At 40.5% G+C, this 15,467-nt stretch overlaps 1 protein-coding gene and 1 pseudogene across 1 annotated transcript; both read right to left on the bottom strand.

Moving 5' to 3' along the window:
• Positions 1 to 756: 756 nt before the first annotated feature.
• On the bottom strand, positions 757 to 3,326 carry LOC141844030 (short-chain dehydrogenase TIC 32 B, chloroplastic-like; annotated as a pseudogene).
• Positions 3,327 to 5,565: 2,239 nt separating this feature from the next.
• Positions 5,566 to 14,285, bottom strand: LOC141843976 (short-chain dehydrogenase TIC 32 B, chloroplastic-like). Its single transcript, XM_074731980.1, has 8 exons — positions 14,141 to 14,285; positions 13,785 to 14,016; positions 13,611 to 13,690; positions 13,361 to 13,517; positions 13,157 to 13,235; positions 12,052 to 12,136; positions 11,930 to 11,976; positions 5,566 to 5,748 (listed from the first exon to the last, which is right to left on the bottom strand). The coding sequence occupies exons 1-8, from the start codon at positions 14,283 to 14,285 to the stop codon at positions 5,566 to 5,568; spliced, it is 1,008 nt and encodes a 335-aa protein (XP_074588081.1).
• Positions 14,286 to 15,467: the final 1,182 nt, after the last annotated feature.

Raw genomic sequence — 15,467 nt, 5'->3', positions numbered from 1 at the left:
GAGTGTGACTTTAATTCTATTATACCCTAATGTTTTATTCGGACGAAATGAAAAAATGTTCATTAATGACAGGGAAGAGAGAAAAAAGAAAATATTTATATTTTTCTTATTTATAAATGATAGAAGGTTCATTAACATATGTTATCTTATTTGAGAGAAAAGGAAGAAAAATAAAAATTAAATATATAAAAATATATTTACTTAAAAAAATAATATGTGTAGAGGACCGATAAAAAATTATAAAATTTTATCAATATTACACGTAGAAATTAAAATATAAAAAAAATTAAAAAAATAATATATATTTTTGGATAAGTCCATAAAGAAGCAGTCGCGCTTGGCATTGAACCAGAGAGGAGGAGGGGATGGGAGGTGAGGATACTGGGTTCAGTGCCAAGCGCATAGTCAAATAATTCGAAGCACACCATGGATGCGTGAACCGTGATCTACTCTATTCTCATGATGTATTTCAAATATCAACTTCTGGCTTTTGTCCAGACCATTATTAACTATACCATCCAAGTCTCACAATTATTATGAGTGTTACATCTTATTCTTTTATCAGTGAGGCTATCTTCTATTTTGTTTAAGCTGGACAATGAGAGATACATGTGGGGTATATGCTAGTATTTTTTATTGTGTTTAGTTTCAATTGAATTTAACAAAGTGATTGAATCGAAGCCTATCTAGATGATTAGTACAAAAGTTCATATCCTTTTCAAAGCATTAATGGCATATAAAAAGTTCATATCCAATATCAAAGAGTAGTAGTAAGATTGATACAGTATAGAGAATCTCATGAAGCAAGTGTAGGGCCTCTGTCTTATTTAACTAACTAGCTTTTCACTGAAATCCCAAAGCTTTTTTGCCAATGCTTCGTCTCTGGCCAGGCTTGACGGCTTCTCCTCATTGCAATCAGCAAAATACTTCCCCGTCACTCCCTTCATATTTGGATGCAGTGCAACATAGCATGAAGTTGCTGCTCCCTGTCGATTATGCAAGGTACACATTGCTTATGCTCATTTCTTGCTTTACTAACATCTTATTTCAATAGTAGATAAAACTATATGAATGCCCTTCCACCAAAGATCTGGTGAAGAGGGGTTTCATATAAGGACACATGCAATGCTAATCTCCAGACTAAAGAAAAAGAAAACCTGAGGTATAGTCTTCCACAAGACACTGGTAAAAGCTCTTAGCATAGCTGCAGGCAAAAGCAAATTCCACATTGAGTTGTTTAGATTACTGGAAGATATATACTTGTTTTAAAATCGCCAAATCAAAGGACTAAAGAACACACTTATAAATGCGACCGAGTGTCTCCCCAAGTTTGTTCGGATCAGATCAGGATGGTTAGAGTTTGCTGTGATATTTTCACCTTCTTCCTGTTAGCAAGAAATGCCATATCAGATGCTAAACTGCTAGTTGAGCATCTTAAAACCATACCCAAAACTATGTACCTTTAAACGCTTAGCGAGTTCGTTCGAGTGCAATATGTTTGCCAATTTGGATTGCCCATATGCTAATATATCATTGTATCTGAAAGTGAAATGGTAGAAGGTAGAAATCAACTAGACTAATTTTGTGGTGGAAAGTAATATTTTCAGTATAGCAATGTTTCCTTACGCATTCTTGTCGTTAAGTTTGTCGAACTTAATTCCTTCTAGGTAAGGACCTATCGATAATATAGATTCACAATTCTACCCTCAATTCCCATAGTCTCTGCTGTGCTTTTCATTTTCTCCAGCAGAAGATTTGTCAGCAAGAAGTGACCTGAAATGAAAAGCAATTCACAATCTATCTATCCATTAGGAACTCTTGTGAGGAAGGTGAAGCTACATACCGAGATGATTTGTAGCGAATTGCATCTCGATTCCGTCCTCGGAGAGTTGGAAAGGACAGTTCATGACACCAGCATTGTTTCTGAAAACAAACCAGAGCAGAAAAGTTAGATTCCCCCGGAAACAAATGTGACATGGAATGGATTGCTACTCTACATTAAGATGTTGAGTGGTAGATCTTTCTAAAGGAACTGATCGGCGAAGGATCGAACAGAGTTGAGTGAGCTGAGTTCTAGCTGTGAGACATCAACTTTGGCAGCTGGAGTGCTCTGAACAATCTGCTGCTGCACAGCTTTGGCAGCTTCCATGTTCCTTGCTCCGATGATGACATGGGCTCCTCGGAGAGCCATGGCTGAGTTGAAACTAAACAATTTAAACAAACAAACAAAAAAAAGAAGACTAATTACATCCAGCAGGTAGAATGATCCAATAGATGCCACCGCGAGTTCGAGTGACCCCGCCCTCGTCTGCATGTACCTGTATGCCCTCAACCTGCAAACAATACAATAATGTAATTCAAGTATTCAATAACAGAGTTAAGAATTCTTATCTTCCATTAGAATACCGAAGATAACACTTATGAATATACTAGACACCATGTTAGCTTTAGATATCCTTCTGAGCATAAACCTTTTAGAAGGTGGCATTACTAGTAATCTGCTACTGAAGTTTCCTTAGTTGGCTTTTCTCTTGAACTACTTGGAAAATGAACCTTAATGTTACAGCTAATTTCTGCTGCATCTAGCAGAAATTCAATTCCTTCCAACATCAAATGGCACTTACTTTCCGACATATGATTGTTTTTTGAATTCCTCCAGGTTATTCTGTGTCTGTTTGTTTCGTGTAAAATATTTTCTAAAAGAGCATTTCCCTCATCTCATCTTCTAGTGTTTGATAAAGTTGAGTAGACATTTTCGAGCAAAATGACTTTTGCTTGAAACATGTAGAAGTTATTATCCCTATGATCTCATCTTTCTCATGCGAGCTTTCTCCGCCCCATCCTGTAGCCGTTTGACCACTCTAGCAAGCCCGGTAAGCCGTCTTCGTCCCCTCCAACAGGCATCCATGAACCCTGTGACCACCCTCCAGCCACCTCCTCATTCCCCAACGATGCCCCCTCCGGCCCTATCCACCTTTCCATGAGGCCCCTCCATTGCCTCCGTGAGCTCCCACCATCAGTTCTCAGTTCTTCATAAAAGCTCCAATAAATTTCTTAATATCACACCCAAACAATGGAAAAATAACCTATTTCTCTATAAATTTCTTCTCAGAAAACTATTTTACACGAATTATTTTTCAGCAAACCGAAGGCCCTTGCTTAATGAATCAATTATTTCATGTGAATCGTATGAAACCATAATTTTGCATTTCAGTATCAAAATTACTCACATCCCCGCAGGTCAGCTTGCAGGCAAGGGCATGGCTGGTCTCGTGCAGAAACACCGTGATGAGCTTGAAAGGCCTCAGCAGAAAAGTCCTCCACAACTACAAGGGATTAAAACCAGAGGCACAAATAGATCAATAAAGCACAAGACCAGCACGAACCCTAGAAAAAGAACAAATTTTAAGTCACCTTTTCCGCCAAAGTTACGAACTTTAATCAATCCCTGATGTAATGACGCGAAAATGAGCTGCTATTTAAATTCAAAGAAAGAACTTACGAGGAGGATAACGAAGGTGAAAACACCAATGGTGACCATGAACGCGGTCTGGTCGCGTTCGCAACAGTTCTTGAGCTCCCAATTGGGCATCCTTCTCTTTCTTTTTGACTTCCGTAAATACAAAGGCCAAACAGGAAGCGAGGAAGAAGCAAAGGGAGAGCTCGCCGACTTCCGGGAGGGAGATCGATGGAGAACCGTCAGGTAGTCGCCGGGTAAGATTGGGAGGGGAGTGGAAAGAAAAGGGGCAGATGACAATGAAGATGAACGCTGTCGAGAAGGAAGAGGACCCGATCCCGCGTTGGAAGCTTCGATCTCGTTTCGAATTGCGCGTGCGAAGCTTCAAGGGGGAGAGAGAAGGGGGGTGACCGGCGTCGGTCAGCTCATTAGATGAAGTCTTCGAGCTTTGTTATTGGCTATTTGACCATCAATAACAATAACTAAGAAATTTATAAAAAATAATTAGAATAAAATGTATTTAATAATTTTTTGAAAAATAAAATTCTTTTTATTCGAAGAGACCGTTCGATCATCATAATTTAATTCATTTCAAATCGTCGTAAGATTACATTGAAAAACACTTGAGATGAGCATTGTCAAATTAAATAAGAAAATTTATGTCCTTGGACTATAATGTAATAGTTAGGTCATCCAACATATAATTATGTATCTAAAATTCGAGTTTCAACTACGGTACATTATAGGAAAATTTTCTTCCAATGGGATGATAGACCTAAGAATACAAACCACTTGGACGAACTCTCACGAGCACTTTTCAATTTACTTGGTGATCAGTGAAAAACTTTTATAGGATTGGACCAGTCACCTATCTCTTCTCTCCTCTTAACTAAGAAATTTTGCCCTCTCGGGGCTAAAGGTCCCTCCAATGATTAACCGCAGTCGGGCCCTCCAACGATTAATCAAACATCTAAGATTCAAGTCTTAGCTGCAGTGCATTATAAAACATTTTTCTTCTAATAGGATGACAGACCTAAGAATGTTAATCGGTTGGATGAACCATCACAAGCACTTTTCGATTTATCTTGGTGACTGATGAAAAACTTTCGTAAGATTGGATCGATAACCTCTAGAATTAATTAAATCGCAAGAGCTAGATACTTAGATTATAAAAAATAAATAAATAAATTTTAAATAAGAAAATAGAATTGGAATCGCAATAGAAATGAATATTAGAAAGAGGCGAAGGAAAAAAATATATATATAGTTGCAGTCTCGTAGTCGCACAAGGCGACCTCATGAGGTTACCATTTGCAGTCACATGAGACCCGATCATAAGTTTGGAAAATTTGAAAAATTAATTTCAGTCTCATTTATGCGGATGAAAAATGATCGGTGGAAGGATTCGTAAATTCATCTATTCATTGAGTAAACAAAAGAAAGAAGAATAATTCATCCTTTTATGAAGTAAATATGAAAAATTTCTATCTTTAAAATTAATTAGATAAAATTTAAATATCTAAATTATTAAAATAATAATAATACATCCATTATACCTCAAGATGGTATTCTCTCGAGCACCAAGCGACTCCAGACCTGATTCCCAAGTACTCTCGAGCTCATATTCCCATTCCTGAGCACCAAGTGGCTCTAAACCCAATTCCCGATTACTCTTGGGTTCCAACTCCCATTCCCGAACACCAAGTGCCTCTAAACCCGATTTTTGACTCTGCACCTAGCTCCCGAGTGTTTTCCAACTCCAATTCTCGATTCTCGGCACTTGCTCATGAGACCCAAATACGAGGTCCAATCTCTTTCCTTATGGCCTTAGATCAGTCAACCCAACCTTAACATTCATAGATTATTACAAAGTATCACTAAAGTTGTCCACTTATCTAAGAAATCAAGATTGACTATAAATGTGGAGAAATAGATATTACAATAATAAATAACAACGAAGTTTTATTCTGTTACATGGAGTCTTATTCTATAGATAAGATCAACTCCCACTAGATAGACTCAGACTCCAAATAGACATAGACATAGACATAGGGTCACAAGTCCACACCATACAAACAACACCAACAGAGTAACTGTAGTAGCAAAACTCAAACAATTATCACGGAAATAAAGGGTACACTAAATTCTTCGCTGTAGTTCCAAAGTCGTCTTGCTAATGTCTCATTTCGACCGTTGGCAGTTGTCTCCTTGATGTTGCAGTCAGCAAAGTATTTCCCGCTGATTCCCTCCACACTTGGATGCAATGCGACGTAGCATGTAGTCGCTGCTCCCTATAAATAATATAAGGTACACAATGAGATGCACTGGTTTTGATTACAATTCTTGAGCACCAAGCGACTCCAGACCTGATTCCCACGTACTCTCGAGCTTATATTCCCATTCTTGAGCACCAAGTGGCTTTGAACCCAATTCCCGAGTACTCTCAGGCTCGAACTCCCATTCCTGAACACCAAGTGCCTCTGAACCCAATTCTTGACTTCGCATCCAGCTCTCGAGTGCTTTCCAACTCTGATTCTAATTCTCGAGCACTTGCTCATGAGACTGAAATACGGGCCCAATCTCTTTTCTTATGGCCTTAGATTAGTCAGCCCAACCCTAACATTCATATATTATTACAGAATATCACTAAAGTTGCCCACTTATCTAAGAAATCAAGATTGATCATAAATGTGGAGAAATAGATATTGCAATAATAAATAACAATGAAGTTTTATTCCACTAAATGAGATAGACTCGACTTCAAATAGACATAGGGTCACAAGTCCACACCATACAACAATACCAACAGAGTAACTATTGTAGCAAAAATTAAACAACTATCATGGAAATAAAGGGCGCACTAAATTCTTCGCTGTAGTTCCAAAGTCTTTTTGCTAATTTCTCATTCAGATAGTTGTCAGTTGTCTCCTTGATGTTGCAGTCAGCAAAGTATTTCCCGCTGATTCCCTCCACACTTGGATGCAATGCGACGTAGCAGGTAGTCGCTGCTCCCTATAAATAATGTAAGGTACATAATGAGATGCACAATCCTTACTCCATGTTCCGGCTAAAAACCGACGACAGTCAACCCACTGGTCAACAATATGCCACCTCAACCGTCAGGGGCCTAGCAAGGAAGAAGACCTGCAAGATCACCGAAGAACGAACGGGTTAGCTGGCGCCGGGAAATCCCGGCAGGCCACTCCGACGCTCAAGTTAGGTTTCAGGTGGAAAGTAGTAGTGAAATTGAAGAAGATAGTAGTCAGTATGCAAAAGATGCGATCCCTTCTTCATACCTGTGAGAGGACTTATATACCTGTGAAGAGAACCTTCCACCTGTCAGCGTAACAGACTTTGAGGGTATCCGGGGGGACAACTTCTGATACTGTCTGACATCTGCGCCAGGGGGATGGCATCTGAGGGACAAGGGCAAGCAGTCCGTAACCGCCTTCCAGCGAGGCGACATACCTGGCTTCTGTCGTTTAGCCAAAAAGGGGAAGATGATTGCCACGGGGAGGGACGATCGTGAAGACATGAGTGCAACCTGTCCCCTGCACACCAGTTTACATGCTCCTTTGTCTGTAGTGTAAATTGAACTTGAGCTGGGGTTATGTATCGGAGTGGGAAATCATCTGGGACCGACAGCAATCGGGTTTACCCAGGACCAAGTATGGGGGCGTTGCCCGAGCGAACCAGATACCGTAGGTGAATGGCCGGGCTACCTGGCAAGCAGTGCTACAGTGAACCGATACACATAGTTTAGGTCGATGGTGAGGGATACTTCCCGGGAATTGCATCCAGAAGGTAAATTAGGCTCGGGACTGAGTATGCTTAGTAGTAGCCGGGCGAGCCATGCACCTTGGAGGGATGGCCGGGCAATTAGTACGGATACAGTGAGCAGGTTACCTCGTGCGTATCCCGGGAAGCGAGACTAGGAGGCGAGGAATGCTCGGGCGTGGTGGTACTCTATGTGGTCAGGCAATCCCGGTGATAGGGAGTGAGGGCCGAGACATAATATGAGGAACTAGAAGTATGTTTCCCGGGAGATGGTTTGGCAGTGTAGTCGATACTCGAGGAAAGGTGTAGATGGTGATGGCCGGGTGAACCGGGCCTTGTGTAGGAATGGCCGAGCAAGGGGTCCTTAGCTGAGCCGGGGTCCGGGGATGTGTTTCCCGGGAGATTACCCATTAGACCCCTTGGATTCCCCTAACTGAGGGTACCCGCATCGAGGCTACGGGCCCCAGGGTTTGCCACGCCAGCCAATTTGTTGACCTTTGGGGCCGCATATGACCGGGCAAGACTTCCTCGACCGTGGGCCCCTGACCCGGCCAGGATGGGCATTCTATTGACCGATCGTGCCACGTCAGGCCCGGCAAGATTTACCACATCACCAGGCTTCTTTTTGAATCTGCTTGACGAATGGTTTGGAATTAAGAACTGTCAAGGTGACTCTATGGTGCACATTTTCCTAGCTCATAAAATCTTTGTACGTCTTCTAGGAAACTCGGCCTTTGTCATAACTGTATGGGCTGATAAGCAACGCCGACGGTTGATACCAGGCGCTGTGTGATGCAAATCCGAGCTGACTTAACTGAGTTAATTAGACTTTGTCGGTAAACTCTTTGCCCGAAGATTTCCCCCTCTTGCTAGCCGAACACGGCCCACTCAAACATAATTTAAAGGTAGGGTGGAAGGTGGGCTATGGGGGTGTTACGGTATTCTAACACAGAATTCAAGACTCAAAGGGGGTGGGTAAATCGAAACAATAAATCTATTCGGGAAAGGCACTGGAACAGTTGTCCAAGCTCTAGGCATATTAAAGCAAATGGAAGGTCTGTGTTCGGACATTTAAGCTAGTTCAGTTCTATACAAGGCTCTCCTTTCTGTGCTGTTACCGGCCCATTCTGTTTTGTATTAGAATGAAATGATGTTAGCATATGCATATATAGCGTCAGATGTTATGAAAGCGAAGAAGTATGTGAAATCGAAGCGCATTGGAATCATCGATCATATAGCTTGTGTGCCGCTAACCTCGATCTAGTGTAGAAGCAATAATTTCATTCTATTTGGCCCTAGAGGAGCTATAGAGTTGAATAAGCTAATAAGAGACTTTTCTCGATTCTTTTATGAAAAAGGAATTTATAGTTAAATAAGAGGACGTTTTAGCTGTTAACAGCATCAAATCATTCTCATGCTTGGCTTGGAGAATGAGAGAAGGTAGTTGGCTTACTTGCTTATTATAGGACAGGTAGTTTATTACCGCTACGCCCCTCGGGCTGTGGACCATTGTCACTCGTATCGCCGACTTACGCGCGAAGTGAGGCAGCTAAGAGCTTTTTGAAGGGGAATAAAGTTCTTTCTCGTGCTAGCAACTTCCTCAACAACGAATTCTGTAACTGTTGTCAACTAATCGAAGAAGCGAAGGCAAGCGATGGAGTCTCAAGCAATGGAAGACAGCGAGGGTTCAAGGTTTTATTTGATAAGCCAAGCTCAGTAGATGAATAATCACATTATAATAGAATAGTTCAGTCTTTTGTTCGGAGTCGGTTTCTTTGAATAATTGAATCGTTCGGGGAGCGATGATCGAAATAAAGAAAATAGCAGGCTCTGAAAGAGGGAAAGAATCCGAATAGATGCTTTACTTGTCACACCCCACCAACTGCCAGCCAGTTTTTCACTAAATAGGCATGATAGTCTTCAACTGCAGAAAAGTAGTGCGGAGAACTAGTCAGAATTGTGCCAAAAATATAGTAAATTACGCATGGCGAGATTCCTCTACCACTCTAAAAATGGAGGCTCGATAAGCTTTTGTGCTCTACAAAAACAGAAAAGAGTTTTCTCTACCAGTGGTGAATATCGAGAAGTCATGGCCCTCCCTGCTCATCCAATTCTCGACATTCCTCAGCGACTTGCTGAAATTAACCTTGAAATTCAAAATATGGAAGATGATATTCGAAATACTCAAAGAGGGTTAATGGCTATCAGGAGGCGCATGAGGCGTCGTCGCGACGACGAGGACCCGCGTGTTAGTGCAGCCCAACGTCAAGCAAACCATCAAACAATTCGGGAACTAGAAGAACTAGAAGAAAGACTCCAGGGACTACGCCAGGAGCAGCAGGAACTGATAGTGAAGGAACTCGGCCTTGATGCAGGAGAAAAAAAAAAGAGTCCGTCGTTTAGTTTTAGAGGGTTTAAATTAAATAAGTGTCCGTAGACGTTTGTTTTCATGTCTGGTGTTCTTTGTCTTTGTTTAGTGGAGATCTCCTACGGTGCTTACTGGAGATAGACTCCTAGTTAACTATCTTTGTTTGGTTTTCTTTGTTATGTTTGCATGTATGGTATGGGAAAACCCCTAGTGTAAAATGTTTACTACTTAATGCTATGTGTTCCGGCTAAAAACCGACGACAGTCAACCCACTGGTCAACAATATGCCACCTCAACCGTCAGGGGCCTAGCGAGGAAGAAGACCTGCAAGATCACCGAAGAACGAACGGGTTAGCTGGCGCCGGGAAATCCCGGCAGGCCACTCCGACGCTCAAGTTAGGTTTCAGGTGGAAAGTAGTAGTGAAATTGAAGAAGATAGTAGTCAGTATGCAAAAGATGCGATCCCTTCTTCATACCTGTGAGAGGACTTATATACCTGTGAAGAGAACCTTCCACCTGTCAGCGTAACAGACTTTGAGGGTATCCGGGGGGACAACTTCTGATACTGTCTGACATCTGCGCCAGGGGGATGGCATCTGAGGGACAAGGGCAAGCTGTCCGTAACCGCCTTCCAGCGTGGCGACATACCTGGCTTCTGTCGTTTAGCCAAAAAGGGGAAGATGATTGCCACGGGGAGGGACGATCGTGAAGACATGAGTGCAACCTGTCCCCTGCACACCAGTTTACATGCTCCTTTGTCTGTAGTGTAAATTGAACTTGAGCTGGGGTTATGTATCGGAGTGGGAAATCATCTGGGACCGACAGCAATCGGGTTTACCCAGGACCAAGTATGGGGGCGTTGCCCGAGCGAACCAGATACCGTAGGTGAATGGCCGGGCTACCTGGCAAGCAGTGCTACAGTGAACCGATACACATAGTTTAGGTCGATGGTGAGGGATACTTCCCGGGAATTGCATCCAGAAGGTAAATTAGGCTCGGGATTGAGTATGCTTAGTAGTAGCCGGGCGAGCCATGCACCTTGGAGGGATGGCCGGGCAATTAGTACGGATACAGTGAGCAGGTTACCTCGTGCGTATCCCGGGAAGCGAGACTAGGAGGCGAGGAATGCTCGGGCGTGGTGGTACTCTATGTGGTCAGGCAATCCCGGTGATAGGGAGTGAGGGCCAAGACATAATATGAGGAACTAGAAGTATGTTTCCCGGGAGATGGTTTGGCAGTGTAGTCGATACTCGAGGAAAGGTGTAGATGGTGATGGCCGGGTGAACCGGGCCTTGTGTAGGAATGGCCGAGCAAGGGGTCCTTAGCTGAGCCGGGGTCCGGGGATGTGTTTCCCGGGAGATTACCCATTAGACCCCTTGGATTCCCCTAACTGAGGGTACCCGCATCGAGGCTACGGGCCCCAGGGTTTGCCACGCCAGCCAATTTGTTGACCTTTGGGGCCGCATATGACCGGGCAAGACTTCCTCGACCGTGGGCCCCTGACCCGGCCAGGACGGGCATTCTATTGATCGATCGCGCCACGTCAGGCCCGGCAAGACTTACCACATCACTCCATTAAGTTCATTTCAGATATCATATTGGATTGAACTCTCTATCTGACTATTTGTTAATTTTGGGGCAACACTTTAGAGAACTGTTTAGAAGAAAGCATTCAGTTACCAAATTTGCAACTATAAATTGAGTTTTGAATGAAAGGACCACAATACTACACATCTCTGTTTTACTATTGTCCTACACATCTCTGTTTTACTATTGTCCAATTAAATGACCCTACGTTTTTATCATCCATTAACGATAGCTAAAGATTACATCATATTTTTTAGACTACCAAGCAAACGCACAAACAAAATTTTAAATTGGATGTACAGACATTCGAAACTAGATAAGATTAAAAATAGAGTCTAAATCAAATATACCTATACACATTAATAAAAAAAAAGACTAAAAAATATTTAATTAATTATTTCCACTAGTATGTAATTGTTAAAATTTCTAATCTGTATGTATATTCTCGGGACATAATTGAGTTGGTTACGATAGAACAGACTTATTGAAGTAGATAATGATCGAATCTTGGCGAAGCTAAGGTAATACTCTCCTCCGTCATGATCAACTGTAGTTTTCGATTTATTTCCTCATAAATAGTCGTAGGACTAACCGTGTGGGATCACTGAAGTAGCGGATTCTATTTTTTACTGAAATATGTAATTAAAATCTTTTCTTTATTTATATTCTACTTATTTAAGAATGATACAACAACTTGTGTCATATATATAGAGAGCAATTATTTAGCAAGAATAACAAACCTGAGAAACACTCTTCCAGAAGAAGCGAGTTGTAGCTCTTAGCACGGCTACAAAAGCGAAAGGAATTGGGAATCTGAGTTTGGCCTTTATAAACTATAAGTTTGTAGGTTTGAGGAGCATACCAGCAATGATAGTTGAGTGTCTCCCCAAGTTGGTCATAGTAAGTCCAGGATGAACAGAATTTGCAGTAACATTGGCGCCCTCTTCCTGCTAAACGTGAAAGTGTTTTGAAGTTGTGAATTGCTCAGAAAATATGTAATTCTAGAAGATATATTATTGAGATACAATGAAATGAAAGTCCTACATTAAAAATTCATGAATTTTTTTTTGAAATTATAAGATGAAGATATCTATATTGGTATAAGACTTTTTGGATAAAATTCAAAAATAAAATCATGAGAGCGCGGACCCAAAGTGAACAATATCATACCGTTGTGAAGATATATATAAACTCCATTGGATCCAATAGTAGTATCAGAGCGAGGTTTATGTGATTTTTTGATAAAGCTAATCATATGGGCGTGAGTTCAAAGTGGACAATATCCTATGGAAATATATGTGAATTTTATTAGATCCAACAGTTATAGCCGTCAATTTGGATTAAGTCCAAAGTGGACAATATTCTGTGGAGATATATGTGGATTCTATTGAATCTATCAGTTATAGCCGTCAATTTGGATTGTGCCCGCTTAGTTGGCCCACCCCGTCAAACAATTTAGACGGATTGGGTTGAAATTTTATCGCGGGTTTGATCTGTCTAAACCGCAATTCAAACTTAAAACTTTTAACTTAACCCGTTTAAACTACAATCCAAATTTTAAAATTTTCTATATTTTTTATTTATTTGACAGGCCCATGGGTTGATCTGTCAAACCCGCGAACCGTCTTAAGTTAGGTTGAGTTGAAAATTTTCTTATCCGTCCCGTTCCGCCATATGACGGATTTCTGATGGATTGGTCTGTTCCGTCATAGGTTGACTCGTTTGACAGCTCTAGACTCGGACCAGTAAGGGGTCCATTGGGATCGATAGATTGAACCAGTAAGGGATCCGTTTGAACCGTTAGGGAGGGGATGAAGATATCTATATTGGTATAAAACATTTTTGATAAAACTCAAAAATAAAATCACGAGGACGTGGATCCAAAGTGGATAATATCATACTATTATAGAGAATGCAGCAGATTATTTTGATAAGCAATGAAAACAGAGTGGAGAAGGCAGGAATACCCTTAAGCGCCTAGCGAGCTCATTAGCGTGCAATATGTTTGCCAATTTAGACTGTCCATATGCAAATTTAGCATTATATCTGTAAAGGGAAATAGAAGAAAAATCTAAGAATCAATACTTTTTGTGACTAGGAGTGTTTTTGATGCAGAGGAGAATGATTTTACTCCCCTACATCAATTTGCGAATTGAACAATGGCAACTTACGCAGCCTCGTCGTTGATTTTTTCAAAATTTATTCCACCTCCTCTATATGTTGTGAGGTGATCTGCAGAAGATAAGTTCACAATACGACCTTCAATCCCTGTTTCCTCTGCTGTGCTTTTAATTTTTGGAAGCAGTAGATTCGTCAACAAAAAGTGACCTGAAATCAATAGAAGAGTCAACCATATCGCACATAGAAACCTCACCATGTGATCTGCAAATGCAACATATTGGAAAAGCTAAAGAAACTTACCCATATGATTCGTAGCAAACTGCATCTCCATGTCGTCCTCTGAAAGCTCGAATGGGCCGTACATAACGCCAGCATTGTTTCTGAAAATAAATTGAACTCGTGAAATCCATCATTTCGCCCTATAAACAATACCAGAAGATACGCGATACTTAAACACGAGAATCATGTGCTTACATCAAGATATTGAGAGGTAGATTCATCGAAAGGAATCTGTCAGAAAATTCTCGCACAGACTTCTGTGAGCTAAGTTCGAGGTGTATAATGTCGATTCTGGCAGATGGCGTGGTCTGTAGAATACTCTGCTTCACACTTTCGGCAGCCTCCGTGTTCCTAGCACCGATGATGACGTGAGCACCTCTCATAGCCATCACTCTAGCAGTCTCCGCTCCGATCCCACTGCTTCCCCCTGTATCGCACGAACGCTCTCAAAACGTCTCAAAAGTTCCTTTCGGGAGTTGAATTAAGACAAAGAAGAAGATTAACTGGTACGAGCAAAGAACAAAAGTGAGCGAGAAGAAAGGATAAAGTACCGGTGATGATGGCGGTGAGGCGGGATGCGTCGATGCCTTCGGTGACCTGCTCGGCGGTGGAGGACCATCCGAAGCCGTTGTTGGTGACCTGCTCGGCGGTGGAGGACCATCCGAAGCCGTTGCCGATGGCTCTCAGGATGTTCATCTCGCCGAAGAAAAGAGATCCGGAGAGTGGAGGAAATGCTGCGAGGTGAGCTATTTATATTAGGAAAGTGGCGGAGAATGGAGGGAGCGACCGGCGCAGCACGGTGGGCTCCATGAGCACCGGCGCAGCACGGTGGGCTCCATGAGCACCGGCGCAGCACGGTGGGCTCCACGAGTATCTTCATTAGCACGGTGAGCTCTGGGACAATTGATAAATAGGTAAATTGATAAATTTAATCATAATAAAAGAGAGTATTGTTTGATTTGATCGAAATTTGAATCTTTGTCTTTTTCTACAAATATGCTATGTTGTAATCAAATTAGCTATGTCCTAAGAGTCAAAACAAAAAAAAAAACTTTAATGTTGTGAACAACTAAGATTAAAGTGATTAGAGATGAGTAAAAATTTGATTAAATCGAATAAATCGATCGAATTGATTAAATTACAAAATTTGATTTGGTTATTTTAAAATTTTGATTATTTTTTTTAAAAATCGATTAATTCGGTTCGATTTCAATTTTAAAATTTCTTATTTGATTAAATCGAATAAACTAAATTAATCAAATTAAAAAAAATAATTTATAAATTTTAAGTAAATAAATTTATAAATTTTTAATTAATTAGTAAAATTTTTATAATATTTAAAAATTTTGATTAATTTGATTAATTCGGTCGAAAGCTAAATTAACCGATAAAATATCGGTTCGATTTGTTCAATTTTTATTGAAAAATTTGATCGGTTCAGTTGATTCGAAAAAAATCAATTTATTCAATTTTTGATTAATTCAGTTCGATTTAATTTGGTTATAATCGAACATTCAGCTCTAACAGTGACAAAAAATTAGCAAGGAATGCAAGATAAAGTAGAAAATTTTAAAATTAAAATAACTAACTAAGTGACTTTAATTCTATTATATCCTAATGTTTTATTTGGACGAAATGAGTGTGACTTTAATTCTATTATACCCTAATGTTTTATTCGGACTAAATGAGAAAATGTTCATTAATGATAGGGAAGAGAGAAAAAAAATATTTATATTTTTCTTATTTATAAATGATAGAAGGTTCTTATCTTATTTCAAAGAAAAAAATAAAAATTAAATATTTAAAAATATATTTACTTAAAAAATTAATGTGTGTAGAGGACCGATAAAAAATTATAAAAGTTTATATTATACATAG

The sequence above is a fragment of the Curcuma longa genome, chromosome 13 (genome assembly GCF_044706935.1).
Source record: "Curcuma longa cultivar G26 ecotype Majalengka, Jawa Barat chromosome 13, ITB_CL_G26_1.1, whole genome shotgun sequence".
Taxonomy (NCBI): domain Eukaryota; kingdom Viridiplantae; phylum Streptophyta; class Magnoliopsida; order Zingiberales; family Zingiberaceae; genus Curcuma; species Curcuma longa.
Note: the sequence above shows the minus strand (reverse complement) of the source record. Positions and strands in the feature narration are given on the sequence as shown.